General features: G+C 30.8%; 1 protein-coding gene across 3 annotated transcripts in view; it reads left to right on the top strand.

Annotated features, from left to right (window-relative positions):
* Window positions 1-19257, top strand: part of LOC126770485 (uncharacterized) — a 187693-nt gene extending 168436 nt beyond the window's left edge. For 2 of the 3 annotated variants that reach the window (XM_050489877.1, XM_050489878.1), the window contains 13 exons: window positions 7527-7602; window positions 8522-8614; window positions 10133-10194; window positions 11750-11821; window positions 12370-12507; window positions 14299-14364; window positions 14501-14692; window positions 14806-15025; window positions 15118-15373; window positions 15545-15713; window positions 16134-16349; window positions 16429-16595; window positions 16707-19257. In XM_050489877.1, coding sequence (XP_050345834.1) covers window positions 7527-7602; window positions 8522-8614; window positions 10133-10194; window positions 11750-11821; window positions 12370-12507; window positions 14299-14364; window positions 14501-14692; window positions 14806-15025; window positions 15118-15373; window positions 15545-15713; window positions 16134-16349; window positions 16429-16595; window positions 16707-18498 — 3519 coding nt within the window. In that variant the 3' untranslated portion in view covers window positions 18499-19257. The remainder of the gene's footprint in view (window positions 1-7526; window positions 7603-8521; window positions 8615-10132; window positions 10195-11749; window positions 11822-12369; window positions 12508-14298; window positions 14365-14500; window positions 14693-14805; window positions 15026-15117; window positions 15374-15544; window positions 15714-16133; window positions 16350-16428; window positions 16596-16706) is intronic. The other variant, XM_050489880.1, reaches the window with a different exon arrangement.
* The last annotated feature ends 201 nt before the right edge of the window (window positions 19258-19458 follow it).

Genomic DNA, 19458 nt, shown 5'->3' with positions numbered 1-19458 from the left:
TACATATTGTCTATGTGAGTGAATCTAACTTTAAGAACTTTAATAAATCTATTTCTCTAAACATTTGATAACATCTTTTGCTATAATCTCAACGTTTAACAGTCAAGTGAAACGAACTATTATTTTTATTTACGTAACTGTGGAATTATCTCGCTTATTAGCCATTATGTTACGTATGTAACGTAGCCATCCTCTAGTTACGAAAGTAGATTAAGTATCTATAGTCTGAATAATGTTGTTCGTTCGTCTCCGTTACTTCATATGTTGTTTATATATTGTTGTGTTCCGGTTTGAAGGGTGAGTGAGCCAGTGTAATTACAGGCACAAGGGACATAAAATCTTAGTTCCCAAGGTTGGTGGCGCATTGGCTATAAGCGATGGTTGACATTTCTTACAATGCCAATGTCTAAGGGCGTTTGGTGACCACTTACCATCAGGTGGCCCATATGCTCGTCCACCTTCCTATTCTATATGTATATTTATATATATTTGTTTTTAAAAACCGGGGTGAGATTGATAATTATATTTTATTATATTAAAATTCCTTTTAACTACGTAAAGATATACAATAATTCAAATTAATTTTTTGCTTATTTATTATATGATTACTACATCATTTATTTAAAAAAAATCCAAATGGTGTTCATAGAGTGAGAAACTTTTATTACAATTACACTCACACATACAAGTAGCTACATATTGACATATTTTAATTTTGTTTATGCACACACTCATAGTAAAATATTATCAGCTGATTATGTTAATCACAAATTGTTATATATATTTTTTAATTAATACAAACGTATGTAGCTGTGGATTTTAATAATCACTCGCTTCGCTTCTCTCGACTCTCATAATAAATAATTATTTATAAAAAATGTTTTTTTAAACACCTGTATACATTCAAAGCTAAACCTAATCTAAATACAAAATAAAAGCCAAAGAGGAGAAAATGTACATATAAATATATATACGAGAATTTCTGATATCATATTATAATTCACTTAAACCCACGTAATCCAAAATATCATACTTATCAAGACATCATACTTACATACTTTAAGTAATTAATAACTAAATGTTATACGTGTTCATATGTTTTATAAAGTAAGGTATAAATTGTATATTATAGTGATTAATAGTAGAATATTTTATGTATGATCTCATGCAGACGGGGAGAGGGTACCGCAGCCTGGCTGTAGGCGACCACGTCGTGATGCAATTAGCATTGAGCAACACTGATTCTGTAAATATATTGCAGTTTATGGTTTCCACGATTCGATAAATAATTTAATATTATATGAGATATTTTAAATTACGTATTATTATAAATATTATCTCATTTATATTTTAATTATTAAGCTGATTAACTTTTTCATTGTATAGTTAAAGTACAAAATGTTTATTGAAATTGCTTAAATTAATATGGTGGTCGATTTTGATCGAATTCGTCACCTTTGAAAATAAAGATTAAATTTAAAAAAATAAAATAAAAAAAAATTGTATAGTATTTGTGCACTTTACAGAATTATAAGTATCACTTTTCATAAAAAAATCTATTTTAACTTTGGATGTATAGCAAAGGAGTGACTGCATATCATTTTAAATTAAAGTCGACATGATTGTTCCTGGTTTGTTGATATATATATATACTAACATATTTATCGGAAAATCCTAAATATAATACTAATTTATATTATTTACATCTTAATAGAATGGCGATGCCACTTTAGTGTAAGCTAGATATTATTAATAAATTATAAATTACGAGAATAGCTCAATAATATTGTTATTCAATATTCTCAAATATATATAACAAAATAATGACATTGACAAGTTATTGAAATTATAACTTAAAAAAATATTTGCACGTTAACACCATTACAATAAACATATCATACTCCGTCAGGAAGATATTATTTAATGGCAAAATAAACACGGGACTCAGAGCTGACTTTTATTTGGTTACTTAGTTTTCAAGTTCAAGCTATATTCGCGTCACTTCTTGTTTAAGTTTACTGGAATAAACGAACTCATACGGTACACAATATAAATAAGGCATTTCAAACAATAAACTTAAATAAAATAACATAATTGTATTATTCACAAAACTAATAAATAATAGGCATATTACTGAACAAAAGATTATATAGATGACAAAAAGCATGGAAGAATCTACATTACGAACTGGTAGCTTTAAATTACTTTAATTCTGTAAAATGACGATTCAAAAGTGCTTATAAGAGCCGACTTACAGAATACATTTTGATAACTAAATTTGTTATTCATCATTCAATCTTTTCATCTATTCTAAAACAATAGTTTGTAATCACTGTATGAACGAGCCCTTAAATTAAAACTTCGTAATAACCTTGTCAATTATTAATATGTATAGTGAAGAACATCTGACAAAACGAACAATTAGTTTAAGTGCATAAATACCGAGCATTTTTTTTTCAACCAAACATGTTTACCTTGTAGTGTTAAGCTGACATGTAACACCGACATTGGCATTCAAGCGTTGCATATTACAAGGATTGACGACGCCTTTGAATATCATAATTAATGTTGATTGATATTCTAGATAAATGATCTCGAAGAAATTTAATACTTAACAATATTTACTATCTATTTCTACTATAGTATGTCCACACAAAAAGCGAAAGTCAAGTATTATATAAGATATATTTCATTTATTAATGAAACTCGGTAAGATAGTCGATAAAAAGTCTCCATAGAAATTGTAGAGATATCTAAAAAATGTATCTCAATCTTGGTATTGATCAAACAAAATCGTACTCAGCGGTCATATATATAATATAAATGGAATTAAGAAGTTTTTATTTGTAGTGAACCGAATTATAAATAATTCGCTGTACAAAAAATGTTATTATGTTCTTGAGTTTACGGATGACTCATTTGGTTATGTAGCATTTCAAGGTTTTGAGGTCGGAACAAATCTTACATTATTTCGGACTTCGCTCATTCGCATTCATATTCAAATTTGAAACGTTTATTCAACATAGAAGTATTATTATATTTGTATATTGACGGTCAAAAATCTACTGCCGATCCGAAAAGAAACAAAACACTTCAGACCTGAGAAAAACTGGTTAGAGAAAAAACAAGGATTATTATTATAACAATTATTATTAATTATTTGTTATTGGAGACAATTTTTTCATTCCCGAGATATGATATCATATAATCGTTATTTATATTATAATATTTAGCAAACAAATGCCATTTTTTTTGTTTAACTTTGCGATTGTTAAAATGTCATATATGCAAAAATAACTTAAAATCATGTAACTTTATAATTTAATTACAATCTTTGCGATTGACTTAAATATTTTACTTTTTTCATAGGTATCAAAACATTAAATCTGTATTCAAACTTAGGGGTATTCAAAAGTCCTGCGACTGAAAGTTTCGTTAAAAATTAAACTTTTCAAAGTACGGAATCGAAGGCAGGAGTGGTCGGCGTCGGCAGCGCTCATTTGAATTACGTTTCACTCCGCCTTTTGTAGTCAACTTCATTTAGGAAAGTTAAAAGCGAAAAATCTTTTATTTTGACTTAGCAAAGAAATTCAAAGATGCATTGTTGAATTGGTAACAAATTGCACGTTCATGATTACGTTAAGAGTTCTAACGTTAGTGAAGGTGGGGTGTAGATTGGTATTTAACAATCACCTTCCATTACGATGAAATACTCAAAGTAATTGCTCCACAAAAAATATATATATATACCAATTAGTATAAAACTAATTGGAATTCGCTTCATATAGTATGTTTACTTAACAATTTTTGTAACACATTTATATGAGTGTAACTTTATATTAAGCATTATATTTCGAACGATACCTAATTATACTTTCTAAATAATTACTCTTAACTTTTAAATTTCGTATTTGTATTGCTTAAATTTACTACATAACGATAGCTTCAGTGCACATTTTCAAGGTTTTCATTACATTCTGTCTTCTAAAAATTTTATTGCAGTTTCAAAGTTATGTTCAAGTCTTGTAAACAACGTCATGTCGCTGTGTCGAGGGCAACAAGTGTTCAACAAACATCTTGCCTTTGCACTATGTATGCATACTACAGAGTGTATTTATTCTATGAAGCGTTTCATATGCGAAAGTATCCAAATATTGCATCTAAGAAAATATGAACGTAATATTATTGTTTCGAGATTACAATCTTTAGCTCAAGCAATTTCCGGAGGATTTAAAATGTACATGTACAAATACATAAATGAAATGAAATTGTATGTGTTATGTATTATAATTTACATGTAATTCTTTATATGTGTGAAGATGAGATAATCGTTAGTCTCCCTAGAGTTCATTGACTTTATTCTAACTAATTCGTCATAATGTTTAATGACTCCGTGTTGATTTCATTGAACGTTAAAATATTCATTATATACGTGCCCTGAGGAATGAAGTGAATCTAGTATCTAACCTTAACTAGTAATTTACTTAATGCTTGGTGATTTAATGGTATATGTTTTAGTTGAACTGGCTGTCAGTTGATTCTGAGTAACCTTAATGAGTAGACAAGTAGTGAATTCTGAGAACATCGTACGATTTATAAGCGAGTAACATAAATAAATAAACTTCTTTATTTCAGATTAAATCAAATATTATTTCCTTTGAGACTTTAATAAATGTAAATTTAAAAAAATGTGCAGAACAAATAAATAAAACATATTTTGTTTCGCTATTTTCAAATTCATTGTCAGAAATATTTCGTTCAAAAAGGAAATTTATAGGATAGAAAAAACTAGATATGAATTTTGTTTCATACATCACGTTACATACATAGAAAAAACAGTTGAACGTGTGCGTAAGACATTAGGCTTGGTACGAAGGGGGGTCCCGTCACGAAGTCTACCCGAGGCAATTTGGTACCAAATGTCATTTGCTACGTGCCCCACAAATAAAGAGGATGGAATAAAGCCGCCCGTATTACTTTAGGAGCTGTTAGTTCACAATGTGCCGTATCTTATATTGTGTATGCAAAAGGAAAACAAATTTGTTATTTCAAACCACTTTTCCTTGTTCGAGGCTTTTGATTTATTTTTGTTGTTAAATAATATATAAATATCAAAACCTTCTTATTTAAGTTAGATATGGTGCTCCAATTTGCGTATTTAATCACGCAACTTACCCAAACATTGATCATTAATATTTATATATACCATTTACCAATAAGTCAGTCAAATGTTTATTTACAATTACAGGTCTCTAAGTCCCGATCCAATTTTAATTTTCATAAGTGCGCATTTGTTTTCGATTCCCAGTTTTGTATACGAAGTATCCCATAAGATATACAAGCGATCACTCACTACAAGCAACAAATATTTAGAAATGCATTGAAGTTTATAAACAAGAGTTGTGGTGGCCCAAAAGATATAGAATACGTGAAATTTAATATGAAAAATAATTTGTCTCGTGCGCATCATTAAAAAAGCTCGTGATTAGTCCTACAGGAAATTTGCACGGCATTAGTTTATTTAAATTACTTTTATAAAAAAAATATCAATTGAAGTATATGTGGTATATTAAACTATCATTTGATAGAGCAATACGATTCAAAAGTTATTCGAGATATAATTATATTCTCTAACGACGCCTTATGAAATGCTGCGAGACAAAATCATATCTGATGAGCTTGCTTTATAAATTATTGGAAAACAGTCTTAAGTATTGGTATTTTAAAATATATATCCAATTCCAATGTAATAAACGCAATATTTTTATCTATAATACCACATATATTATAAAAAGCTTTTTTTGACATTGTATTATTCGTGTTCGTAGATATGAGCAAATGCGTAAACACCCTGTAGATTACTGTCAGAAATTGTCAGTACAAATGTGACGACGACATTAGGAGGCACGATGTCATAAAACACATTAGCACGTAGTTGCCCTTCGTCCGTCCCTATATTCGGGTAACAGAGAAAACGCATCGGTTGCTTGTAATAACCTATAGCAGAGTATGATAAAGACGGTAGAGTCTGTATATCTCTGTAGTTTAAATATTTTATTGGTTGTTGAATGAACAATCAAAAGTGTATTTTTTTTCTTAAGGTAAGCTATTTTCGAGAGTGGGAATGTCCTTTTTCGATGGATGACGATTAAAGTTCGAGATGATGATATAGGTAGCCTTTAACTGTTTATTTCATTTTTTTGATTATAAACAGAAAATCCTGTGGTATTGCATTCAAGTCAATTAAATTTTTGTATGGTTTTAGTTTTTCTGACAGTTCTCAGTGTTCTTATTTCAAACTGAGGCAGCTTACTTATTATCAGAGAAATTCTGATAAGTCGTAAAACCGTTGGTTCTACTATAGTTCTATTTCCAGTCATGCACCTGCGCTTGTGCATGCACTTAATTCCTGCGCAGGTGTCCTCGATGCAATAAGGCTTGTCCGAAATTATACAAGTATTTTAAATAAATAATAAATATAAGAAATTATATAAAATGGGAAAAATACTCATTTCGCAATTTAGTACCGATTTTCCCGTAGATATGTATGTGATAAAATCAATGAATACTTATTTAAATGATTTGCATGCATAGATATTGATGCAAGAATTTGTTAAATATCAGTTTTTGAAAATTACCCAACCATACTAAAGAATCTGGTCTTTTTGTCGATATTCTCAAGTTAAGCCGTATCACACTGATCATTCAGATGATTTAATCCAGTATAAAAATCTGCGTCCTTTTGAAGTAAATAGGTTTCCGAAGAAGTAGCTTTGAGCAATATTTACAATGGAATGCCGCTAGTGCCGGCAGTTGCCGCACCTAACGAGGTTGCAGCATCCTTGAGAGGCCACATTCCTATACGTCTATTTACGGTCTAAGTCCCCATTTTCTTCGCAATTGCAAATGAATGTTCATGCGAAAAACTGGTCTACTTATTTGTTGAATCTAATTTTTCAGAAACCAGTTTGAACCAGTTCGCATTTTAGTTAAGAACAAGATTTAATGTTTTTTTTTTATTATTGAATAGGTAGGCGGACAAGCATCTGATGGTAGGAGGTCATCAACGCCCATAGAAATGTCTATGGCATTGTAAGAAATGTTAACCATCGCTTACATTGAAAATGTACCGCCAACCATGGAAACTAAGATATTATGGCCCTTGTACCTGTAATTACACTGGCTCACTCACCCTTCAAATTAGACTACAAAAATATGAAGTACTGCTGTTTTGCGGTAGAATATTTGATGAGTACATGGTACCTACCCAGGCGAGCTTGCACAAAGCTCTACCACCAGTTATGTAAAATAAAACAATAATATTTATGCAGAACAAGGCTAAATGGAAAATAAAACAATTTTATGATATCATGAATTCTGAATTATATTTTATATCGGGCAACATAATTCATTCATAATAACGGTTCGTAGGATTAAATAAGAAGTAATAAAAATTATAATAAGCAGGACATTTCTGATATTTTTATATTATTAGTGTAATAATTTAAAGTTTTTTTTTGTTACAGAATATCTTGGACAAATTCAACCCTGGTGCTCGACAAATGATAACAGCTGGTAAAGCCTATTTAAAGGCTTTACACGGTAAGAATTTTCATTATCCTTAAAAGCATAAGTACGTAAAAGAAATACCTTTAAGCACAGAGAAAACTCAGTTGAAGTACTAATAAAAAGTAACGCATACCATTTGTTTGTGTAATATAGAGAACAAATTATGCTTATCTTTACATTTCAGATAAAATTAATCATTCCCGTGTCATAAAATTATATTATAAATAACTTGTAAGCTATTAAGAAACCGAAAAACTAGTGACGTCATCAAATTAATTCGAAATGATGCGTATTCAGTAAAATGAAGACAATTAATTTATATACCGTAAGCCAAATGGGTGCATCTATATGCAAAACCTTAGTTGCGCTTGTTTGGCTTCGAAACTAGGGCGTAGTTGGTGCCAAATTGTCTCTGTTGGCTTATCTAGCGTATTATACTCGACGCTAGACGCAATAAACTTTGCCATTGTGTACGACGATGTATTACTCTTGATACTTGCTTTCCGCTACTTTCATGAGTGCGCTCTGAAGTGTATTGACATTTTTAAACTGATAAGACGTTGAATTTTCTATACAATATTTTGTTTACCAGAGTCAAGTGCTCTCAACCCTTTATGTAGCTGGCGATCGCAAATTTATACACTTGCTTTTATAGACTATTTCTAATAGAATGTAAACATATATAAATTTTAAACGATTTTTCTTAACAATTTTAACTCAATATCCCATAAAATAACCTCGCAAGAAACAATGCAATGGAATGTAAAGGCTTTTAGGACATGCCATTAGTTGTTCTTCAAAAAAAATATTCAGGTTAAGTAAATTCTTTGAACTATCTTCTACATCAAAAAAAATCCCAAAATTCTATATGAAAACTATTCAATTTGACGTTATATATCTAGTTGCTACATTGTAATATCTATGAACAAGTAATTATTATTCAATTTCGCAGGTGCGGCGGCAGCATCTCGTCTATACGTGGACGCGGTCGGCAAACTCGGGAGACAAGCTCAGCAAGGCACATGGGGCGGATGTGCCGATATTGGTAAATAATTTTCATAATACGTCAACATATGAACTAAACGCCATACGGCTTTGACTATATTTTTCCTACTAAAAATACGTAAGGAAAAAGAACAAAAATGTTGTTACAATCCGTTCAACACTTTTGGAATGAAATAGAACATCCAATCAGAAATTCACTATCTCATTAATTAAATTATCTAAGGTAAGTATTCAATAATTACTAACAATGATATTTTTTTAAGATTGTTTAATCAAACTTATGTCAAATGTATCATATATTCGTGTTGCCTTGTAATAAGAACGATTACTCATCCAAGACGTTCAAACAACTCTCTTCACAAGTTAAGTTTGATTGCTCAATCTTGTATTAGGTGAATGCTTAAACACAGTTCAAGGTATCAGTATGAAATACTATTATTTAGCCATGATATAAGTATTATGACTTAAGTACTATAATGTATCAATTTAATTTTATGATTTTCTGAAGAATTAATACTTATGACACTTTTTCCATGGAAGATAAATATTTTTGTTCACACATATGTCCATTTAGCATCTATGTATCTACTTAGAAAATTATTATTATACCAAAGCATATTATTTGTTATGCCATTATTAATACGATAAAAAATTAAAATTAGTAATTTTATGTAGTAGCTGTGTAGATTAAAATACTCTTGAATAAAATACTTTGAATTTCTTACCATTTTTGATCGGTTTATTTCATGTAAATAAAATTAATAGACTTTCATAATTGTGATTCAAAATTGCTTTTAAAAACTTTAAGCCTATTCAATTATTATTGATTAATTTGGTTTTTTATTCAGACATTTTATATTTCTCTTTACATAAGTTGTATATTCTGTAAGAACTCACTTATGGTGATATACTATTTTGATGCATGTATTCTTGAAATGCTATAATTAATATGGTCAATGTCACATATCACTTTCTGACATTTCACGACCGTTTTATGCGGTAATTGTTCTTATGCTCTTTTTTTATTTATTAATTTTTAATGAAATAAGAGTAGATTTCTTTTACCAAAACATAACATATGTTTTCAATAATGTTTATGATCTAATTTCCACACCTGGGCGAAGACTGGTTCGCCCAGGTATGGAATCAGTAAATATGAATGACCCGGTTCTCGTTACCTTTCCCCATAGATATTGGCACTGTATGAAGTATGCCAACTATGGGATCTTAGATGTTATGTCCTTTGTACCTGTAACGTCACTAGCTCACTCAATCCGGAACCTCACAATATGTAGAATTAAAATTGTTGATCCGAGTAATAAATGGTTTGGTTACAGACTATTTCTCATAGTCTAGATGTTTGTATTTATTAAACTTACTAGATGACTATATAAGCGGTTTTGGACATATATAATTAAATTAACTCACTACTGGCAGCGTTGGTGACAGTGTTGTGAACTGACTTTTGTTCTCATCAGCATATTACTATTTTTATATGTAATAATGTATGTATACTTTTATATTTAGATAGATTACTATATTGTTTCATTTTTTACAGGCACTGCTCTTATGAAAGTGGTGGAGGTGTATCGAGAAATTCAGGATCAGCAAATGAATATTGTAAGTGAGATAAAATATATTGTATTAAAAGTATAATCATTCAACTAGCCGTCATTAAAAGGTCCATTCGACATAGGTCTTCCTTATCTCGCGCTTGTCTGACCACTTTTATGCTCTTTAAAGTTTATTAATAGTAATATTTTATTATCCATCACAATTATATATACATTATATAATACAAAATAACTAAGAAAAACTACTAAATTTGTAATATAACTTTGTTTGTTTGGTTGCACTACGGTAATGTTCTCTTACAGACACTTATGGGCCATAAAATTAAAATAAACGTGAAAGTATTACATCCTATCTACAATAAAATATTCTAGTTTATATCATTTAGTATTCAAAAATTAATTTCACGAAGGTACATTTTAATTTCATATTAATATTCAATGATTAAACAAACAATTCTGAAAAAGGATATTTGATATTTAATTTAACGAAAAAGCGTCGACATTTAATTAAGTAGGTTTATACAAGATGGAATGTTGATTTGATAGATGGGTCTGTAAAGCCAGCTACTACATCAGCCGCAGTAACGAGAAAATTATCTTTGAAAAACCATCTCTTCGTACATATAAGGATAGCCTTTTTATTAAAAAAAAATTCTTTTATTATTACCAAATAAGCAAGTGCCTAAATCATTTACACCTATTACAGTATAATATTAAGTTTTCAACTTAAGTTTAAACTGCGATTGCGAAAAGAGAGCATATTTGCATTAACAGCAGTGAAATAAAATAAATTCAGTTGAATTTCATGAAAGTTCTCACATGCATAGTCCATAAAATGTAAACACCTATAAAGACACCTTTCTCAAGATTTGGATATCAAATGAAAATAATATTTTTCAATTCCGACAGGTAGTTCCAGAGATTAGCGCGTTCAAACAAAAAAAAAACACTAAACTTTCATTAGTATATTAGTATGGATATAAATAATAACAGAGACCAACTACTTGACATATTACATTGATCTTAATCAATTTTCTGAAAATTACAACAACCTTGGTTGGTATAACGTACAATCGACGAGCCGGTTGGCGTGGTTGGTAGATACTTGCCTTTTTACGCCGAAGGTTGTGGGTTCGATTCCCACCCAGGATAGACATTTGTGTGCATGAACATGTCTGTTTGTCCTGAGTCTGGGTGTAATTTTCTATATAATTATGTATTTACTAAAGAAAAGTTGTATATGTAGTATATCAGTTGTCTGGTTCCCATAGCACAAGCTTTATACAAGCTTAATTTGGGATTAGATGGCCGTGTGTGAAAAATGTCCCAGGTTATTATTATTAATTTAATTTATCCAGAGTAAAAAGGTTTCTTCTAGGCAAGCCTATAACATTCTAGATTGTGTCGACGCTTTACATCAGGCAAGTCAACGGTCAAACGATCAAACGATCAGTCGATCATTATTTTAATTACAGGATGTTTCTTTGCTTTACATAAAGCAAAGATGCATGCGTGCAAGCATGCTTTGAAACATAAAGATAACATATACATTTTAAATTGTTAATTAAAATGTTATGCTGTATTTTAATTATTTGTTACAGTTGAAAGCGTTTTACGTCGATTTGCTGGTTCCCTTGGAGACTAATCTCGAAAAAGATACGAAGGTCGTACAGGTTCGTATAAATTTTAATTAAAACGTTTACTAAATATTTTAATTGATAAGATATTTACAGATAAGTCATTTAAAGGTACATTAAAATTCTATATTATTATTGTTCGAATTATGACTTTATATACTCTACATATTAAATATGATATAGCTCGAATGATATTAATTTATGATCAATTAAAGATAAATAATAATGTTATTAATACTGTGGTCACGTTTCTTATTGTTAGAATTTTAATCGAAGTTCGCAATGCATGGTATCTTTATTACTATCGATACATTTATTTAGTAATCAAATAATTATACAAATCGAACGTTCCGTAAGTCGATTTAATTTATTAATAAATATAACAATGAAACTTGTCATATTACAAGTCTTATATTTAAATATTTTAAACAGCGTTAAACTTAACCAACTAAAATCAAAGTATGTGTCATTTCTATTGAATACATAAATTTCCAATATTCCAACAACCAACAACTTTGAATAAAACGGCACAGTTATATCAAAATATACAAAGTGACTATTTTATTAAGTTGTTTTATTTACAGTCGGAACAAAAAAGGTTTTTACAACAACACAAACTTCGCTCTGAGAGCTACAGCAAGGCGGCAGCCACTATTAAGAAGCAAAGAAAAAAGAAAACCAATGTGACGAAAGTCGGCTCTGCGATGGATAAGGAGATGAAGGTAGCTTTCTACCTTATATTCTGAAAGCATTGTACTCCTTTTTTTTGTTAACAATTATTCAATACAACTTACACGTTTTCAATTGTATACAAGAATATGAAAACCCCGCTTGTCACGTCAACATTCTAAAATTAAATCTAGTGAAACTGTTAAATTCAGATGCTTAAATAATAATATTATTATACTACAATTGATCTAACATAATCTTCTAGTATAATTATCATATACAGGAAAAACTACTAGTATAGTAGTTTCAGTTAGGTATAACAAAAATACCTCTTCCTATTTATAAGTTAAGATATAGATTGATGGTATTATGCTCAAACTAACCGTACACGTGTCAACAACAATTGTAAAAAGTTACAAGTCGAAACTAGAACGATACTAACTTAAACTCATATAAAACAAACAAAAGCAAGCAATCGTTTTTTTTATATCTAAGACTGCTTTTACAACGTTGATATGTTATGAGGCGAAGTATAATTTCATCACAGCACCCGTTGCATAACCTCAAATAGCAATGGTTCGGATTGTTGTACTCCAGTTTAATGAAAAAATTTACAAATACCAATATTACTGCAGACCTAAGTTAATTGTACCTTTCTCGGGATTTGAATCCGATTGTTAGTGTCTAATCCATTTCATCCATTCATAACATCTTATATTATTTGGAAGGCATATCTTGATTGAAAGAGAAGAAATATTATTTAATATGAAACTAAGACTAGAAAACGTAGGAAAAACCTTTTGACTTGAGGGTTCTAGTTACGTGTCAATGACTTAGCCTAAATCTGTCTAGCAGTTTTCTAAAACACTATTTAGGTAAATGTAGGCTTGCTTAATAAAAGTGTTCAAAATGAGAAATCGTATTACAATTTATTTTTATTTTACATTCTTAATTTATATTATATTTATAATACATATATTTTTATTTGATCTCTAAGACTTTTTTCTGAAGTGTTATTTTAACATTGACAGTATTTTTTACATAATCAAAAATGTTAAAACGTAACCTTAAATAAAAGTTAACTAGCTATTATGAAATCGGCCCCAGTTCATTAATTAAATATAAAATAAATTTATATATAAATCGATCTACTATCGTAATACGTAAACCACCTTTTTTATCATTAATTATTTATTTTATCATACTTTCTTATACAATGTTTTATGGAAATATATTTTCAAGAAACCAATTTATAACAATATGTATAAATATTGTTCGTTTATAATTATTATAGAATACAATAAAATAGTTTATTTTATAAGAAATATTTTTTCTTTGTATTTAGCCAAGACGTAAAGACTTATATTAGCCTCTTAGACAAGTTTCTAAGGTTGTTTTCGGAACAATACCTCTCTGAGAAGATAATTGGAATCATAACTTTGCGTCGAATTTCACGTAAATAACTCACTTGAAGCGCTTCACAACTTACCAAAGATTCTCCGAAACAGAAATGATTAAATTGATTTCTCATAACATAAACGGCTCAATTGATTACAGGCAGTCATCGTGGGTTTGTTTTAATAGTTGAAATTAGTTAATGTTACGTCTGTTTCTATATAGAATGTGTCCCTTGCTGACTTTCTTTCACTATGTTTCGAGTTGTTCTCCGCCAAGAAATTACATTTTAAAATCAAATTGCTTTAACGTGACACTGGACATCTCTGTCATTATTGATTTGACATTCGAAAGAAGAATACACAGCATTGTTTAGCTAATCACCCGCTAATCATAAACGTTCATAACTAAGGGCGTTAATTTTTATTAAAAAAATACTTTTCTTACAGAGTATGCAAATTTTGGAGGAAGAAAAAACCAAGTTGGATGCATTTTGTGAGCAAAGCTTAAAAAATGTAAGTTACAATAAAATAACTTTGGAATTTTATTATTTTACAATATTTTAACGTGTAAATACAAATGTGTAAATACCAATAATTCTGAAATTTTTGAGTAAACAAATAATATTTCTTTTTTCGTGTTAATATACAGGCAATGACACAAGAACGTCGGCGATATGGATTTGTCCTTGAGCGCCAGTGCTCACTCGCAAAACATTGGCTTGCGTACCATAGTGCTGGCGCGACGGCCTACAATACTGGTTTAGATGAGTGGCTCGAAGTATCTCGAACTCGCGAGTTCCTGCCATCTAACGTGGAGGCTATGTTTGTCAGCAGGATGAGAGTAAGTACGAATTATTCATCGGAAGAAATAATTATATATATAACTTCTGTTGCCCGAAAAATGGTAATTCTGTTAGTTATAGACCCGACCTCATGTCAATCGTGATTTTTCAGCAAGTATCATTTTGGGCCGATGAAGATGTATATGCCAGCCCACGAAATGGTGATGACGATGATCGCGCCTCTGTTGGATCAGCTTTGCGAAAAACTAGATCTGTTGATGCTTCGTGTCTAGATGTTAGATCTATTGCAGACCTGGGATCTCCTACTCAAGGGTTGTCTAGAGCCAAATCTGATTTAAACCTTCAAGCAAGTCTACACAACACAGATCAAGGTAATATGTGTGTGTGTTTAACAAAATGGTATTTCTATTTTTTTAGTATTTTTATTTAAATACGTTAATTTAAAATATACTTATGGTTTTAGATACGGATATTCGTACAAAAACCCGTCCATCTTCTATTGCACCACCAACAAGTACATCCCGTGATCCACCACTGGCTCGAGCTTTATATGCATATGCAGCAGCTGGAGATAACCAGCTCAGCTTCCAACAGGGAGATATATTGGCGTTACTTGGGGATAGGACTAAAGGATGGCAGTATGGAGAGAACTTGCGTACTCACAGTGCTGGCTGGTTTCCTTTGGCTTACACTGAACCAATAATAAGTGAAGAGACTGGGTAAGAAATATTCTACAATATTTTATTTAATAATGTATAATGTATAATATATAACGTATAACAGCTATTTCATAATTAATTTAACTAAACATTATAAATCTTAAATTAGAACCTCAGATGATTACTGATATGTTCATACATTCAGATAAGCAAGTGTTATTTTATTTACAGCAACAATTCACCTGCTCGTTGGAGTATTGCCCAAACACCAAGTGAGATGCCTCCACCTGCACCGATTTCACACACGCAGGTTTCTTCAAACTCTACCACCCCTCACGCTCATTCTCACCCTCCTACACGAATGTTTGGTGACACTGTTACTGCTCATCACGTTACTAAGGTATTCAAATAATCACATGCTATATTTTTTATAGAATAGGAAGGCGGACGAGTATATGGGCCACCTGATGGTAAGTGGTCACCAAACGCCCTTAGACATTGGCATTGTAAGAAATGTCAACCATCGCTTACATAACCAATGCGCCACCAACCTTCGGAACTAAGATTTTATGTCCCTTGTGCCTGTAATTACACTGGCTCACTCACCCTTCAAACCGGAACACAACAATATCAAGTTTTGCTGTTTTGCGGTAGAATATCTGATGAGATATAATATTTGATATAGAAGTTAACTCTTCTCGAGGATATAAATGTTTTTTAAAGGACTTAATTAGATTAATGAAACGAGATAACTTGATTTTTGTATGTTTTTTAATATTTATATAATTATATATAATTATAATTTTATATAATTTCATAGGGACGGCTTGCAAATAGTTCTCCAGGATTACCCCCAACCTTGCCAGCACCGTCTCCGAGTGCTCTTAGCACATCCGCTAGTGCTAACTTCCACCCAACACCTATTCCGGCGACAACTGGTCCTATGAAAAACTCAACATCTGCTGCGAACTTTACTGCTCATGCTGTTATAGAAACAAGAACGTTTGGACCGCAAACGCTTCCAATGCGTTCACAGGTAAAACTTTATTGACGAGTATTTTGATTTAAAAATAGTATCTACTATTCCATTGCTGAATTTAATTTTCGTGTTTCAGGTGGCTCAGAAATCGGTACCAGCTAAAACTGTAGTTTCAGCTGTAGGGGCTGTTGGTAATGTTTCACTGCATAGCTCTAATGACTCTGGTTTTTCAAATGAACCACCACCGCAACCCGATGTTGACTACAGTGATGAAGAAGCACAAAGACTTCGTGTTCCAATAAGGTATTTATGTATTAAATTTCAGAATATTTTGTGCTTTGCTATTATTTTTTCTTTTATTTAGTAGTAGTGCTAGTGTTATTTTATTTTTTAATTTGCTAATTATTTTTGTAGTAAATCTGCTCAACAACACCTCGAAAACAAAGCGTATCTTTTGAAAACCCAAAGTCTTAAGCGGGGTCCAAAACCCAATAATACAAATAACGGATACCTTACTGATGATCAACAATTATTGTTGCGAAACATGTTAGACATGGATAAAGATTCACAAAAAATAAAAAGAACTAAATCATTTTGGAAGTTTGGTCGAACGACACAAGAAGAGATCATGGAAGGCATGTCTCTTTGGCAACACCGAGATATAGTTGATACCGTACCAGAATATAAGAAAAAACTATTCGTTAAGCTGAAGAAGGAATTAAGACCAGCGCCAGATATTCCAGATCCGAAAAAACAAGCTATTCCCGATAAACCTGCCACTACTGATAATGCCGTATCTCGTCCACAAGAAACAATCGACAGAAAAGATATAAAGGTTAACAATGGTATGAGGCAAGCTAGAAGCTTAGGATCCATACAACACGAAGAACGTGCAGAGAAAGAGCGAAAGAGTAATATGAATTATCATACAAATCAAGCAATGAATAAAAAGAGTTTTTCTGAAAAATCTATCGCTGAGGAAAAACATGATGATTTTTCTGTTTCCCGCATCGAATCCCGACACTCAGATTTAACAAATACAAGCACTATAAAAACTAATTTTGAAAATAGTTTCTATAATGATGAAAACGGAGATGGGTATGTCATGAAAACAGTTAAAAGACGAGAGATATTACAAAGATATGATAATGAAAGCAATTCCGATAATAATTCTGTGGCATCTAGTACGGATCCCTATGACTGCATTATTGTTGATGATCATATGACGTCCAAAAAACAACAAGAACTTGATAGACGCCGACAAGCACAAATTTTAGATAACGAAATCAAGAACAGCAAAGAAAATGCATATATGCCTGAATTTGAAGAAATAGAAGTCACGCCTATTAAACCACATGTAAGAGCAACATTATCATCAGATAAATCAAAATCTTCCCATGAACGATCACCACCAAAGGTTATGGAATTCAAAACTTTTAAAGATACTTCAAAAGAAATTAAAACGTTTTCTGCGTCGTCAGAAACATTGAAATATAAAGATGACCAACCAACTGATCGTTATGGAATTCCAATAGAACGAAACAACAACGAAGTTAGAAACGAAGAATCTTATGATGAACATGATGATGGTACGCTAAAATACAAAAAACGTCCAAATGAAGAAAAGCTAAGAAAACATAACAACGAAAATGGAAATAATAAAGAATATCCAAAAGCTGAAATAAGAAATCAAAAGAAAGATCCAAGATCTTATGAAACAGCAGAACCAAGAATTGATTATTCATTAGATAGGCGTCATACAAGGAAAGAGTTCGTAGATACAAAAAATCGTGACAACAGAACAAGAAATAAATTAAATAGAAGTTATGACGACAGTACTTTACCATATAATGGAAGAAGAGAAGAAAGATACTATGAATCAAATATATCATATTTTAGTGACCAAGAAAGACGGGCTTCAAGATATGATTATGAAACAGATTCGAAGAAAGCAGAAAAATCGAAGATGAGACAAGAAGAAGCTAGGTTGGAAGCAAGACGACTTATGGATCGAAGAAATGATGCACCGTACAGTGAATCAGATGATCAAAAGTTTAACGAAGCTTTAAAACAACAAAGACCGCAATTGCTACCACGTACCAAACTCCTTAAGCGTTCGGCCGATGGTAATGAATTGCCAGAAGAGGGCCATACTTTTGGACCATGGTACGATTTGTGGGGGCGAGAAACCGCCGTGTACAAGTAGATCCAGGTTTGATTTAAAGGGTTTCTTTTCTAGTGGTTAATTTTTAATACATTACCAGTGTTTTTAGTCGATGTTAATACTATTCTTGTAGTATTAGTCTTCTTTTTTATCTTGCACATTTTATTGTTTTTGTAATAAAACTTTATTTTGCACTGACTTCGCTCTGTTTAGTATACACTTTATTATCTCTAGTACCTAAACTATTTTAATTTTTATATTTTTGTATATTTTGTTGTTGATATTGTTAAATTAATTAAACATAGAGCCAACGATTTAAGCAAAGTAAATCATATAACTTCAATACAAATGTTTTCTATCTGTCAACGTAATACCTTTTTGCCACAGCCAAAATAATGCCATATTTATTTCACATTCAGCTTTTGTAAATTACAATTGTTGATTTTACTTTAATTGAAACTAAGTGGAAATATTGATAAAACCATTTTTATTATACATTATATAATTGGTTAAAAAAATATCCATTTAGTATTGTAAACAACATATTTCTTTATAATAGTGCCAAAATTATACAATTTTCTTTTACCCAGGCCTCAGCAATTTGCAACAGTGAAACTAAGAAAGGCATTGACAAACGACCGATCATCGCCTGCCATTGAATAATTTTCTAGATGTTTATGATTATTATTATTTTGTTAAATATATATTATATTATGTAAATTAGAAACATCATGTATTTTGTACAGTTAAATATTATTATAGTGTAAGAAAGAATATATCACATTTTTTATAATAATTGAAGTTTTGTTTTATTTAAATAATACCTTCGTTCTACACGAAAATTATAGTTATCTAGTATTTATTAAAGTACCTATCTAACCTTTTTATTAATATCAAAGAAAATACTATAGCCGGAAATGACGGGGAAACCCTGTGGGGTTTTTGTCAAAGCTTAGCATCGAATCTAGAACCATTAATTAGCGTTTATTTTTAATATACTAC

The sequence above is a fragment of the Nymphalis io genome, chromosome 9 (genome assembly GCF_905147045.1).
Source record: "Nymphalis io chromosome 9, ilAglIoxx1.1, whole genome shotgun sequence".
Taxonomy (NCBI): Eukaryota; Metazoa; Arthropoda; class Insecta; order Lepidoptera; family Nymphalidae; genus Nymphalis; species Nymphalis io.
The sequence above is the reverse complement of the archived record's forward strand: the minus strand, read 5'-3'. Positions and strand labels throughout refer to the sequence as shown.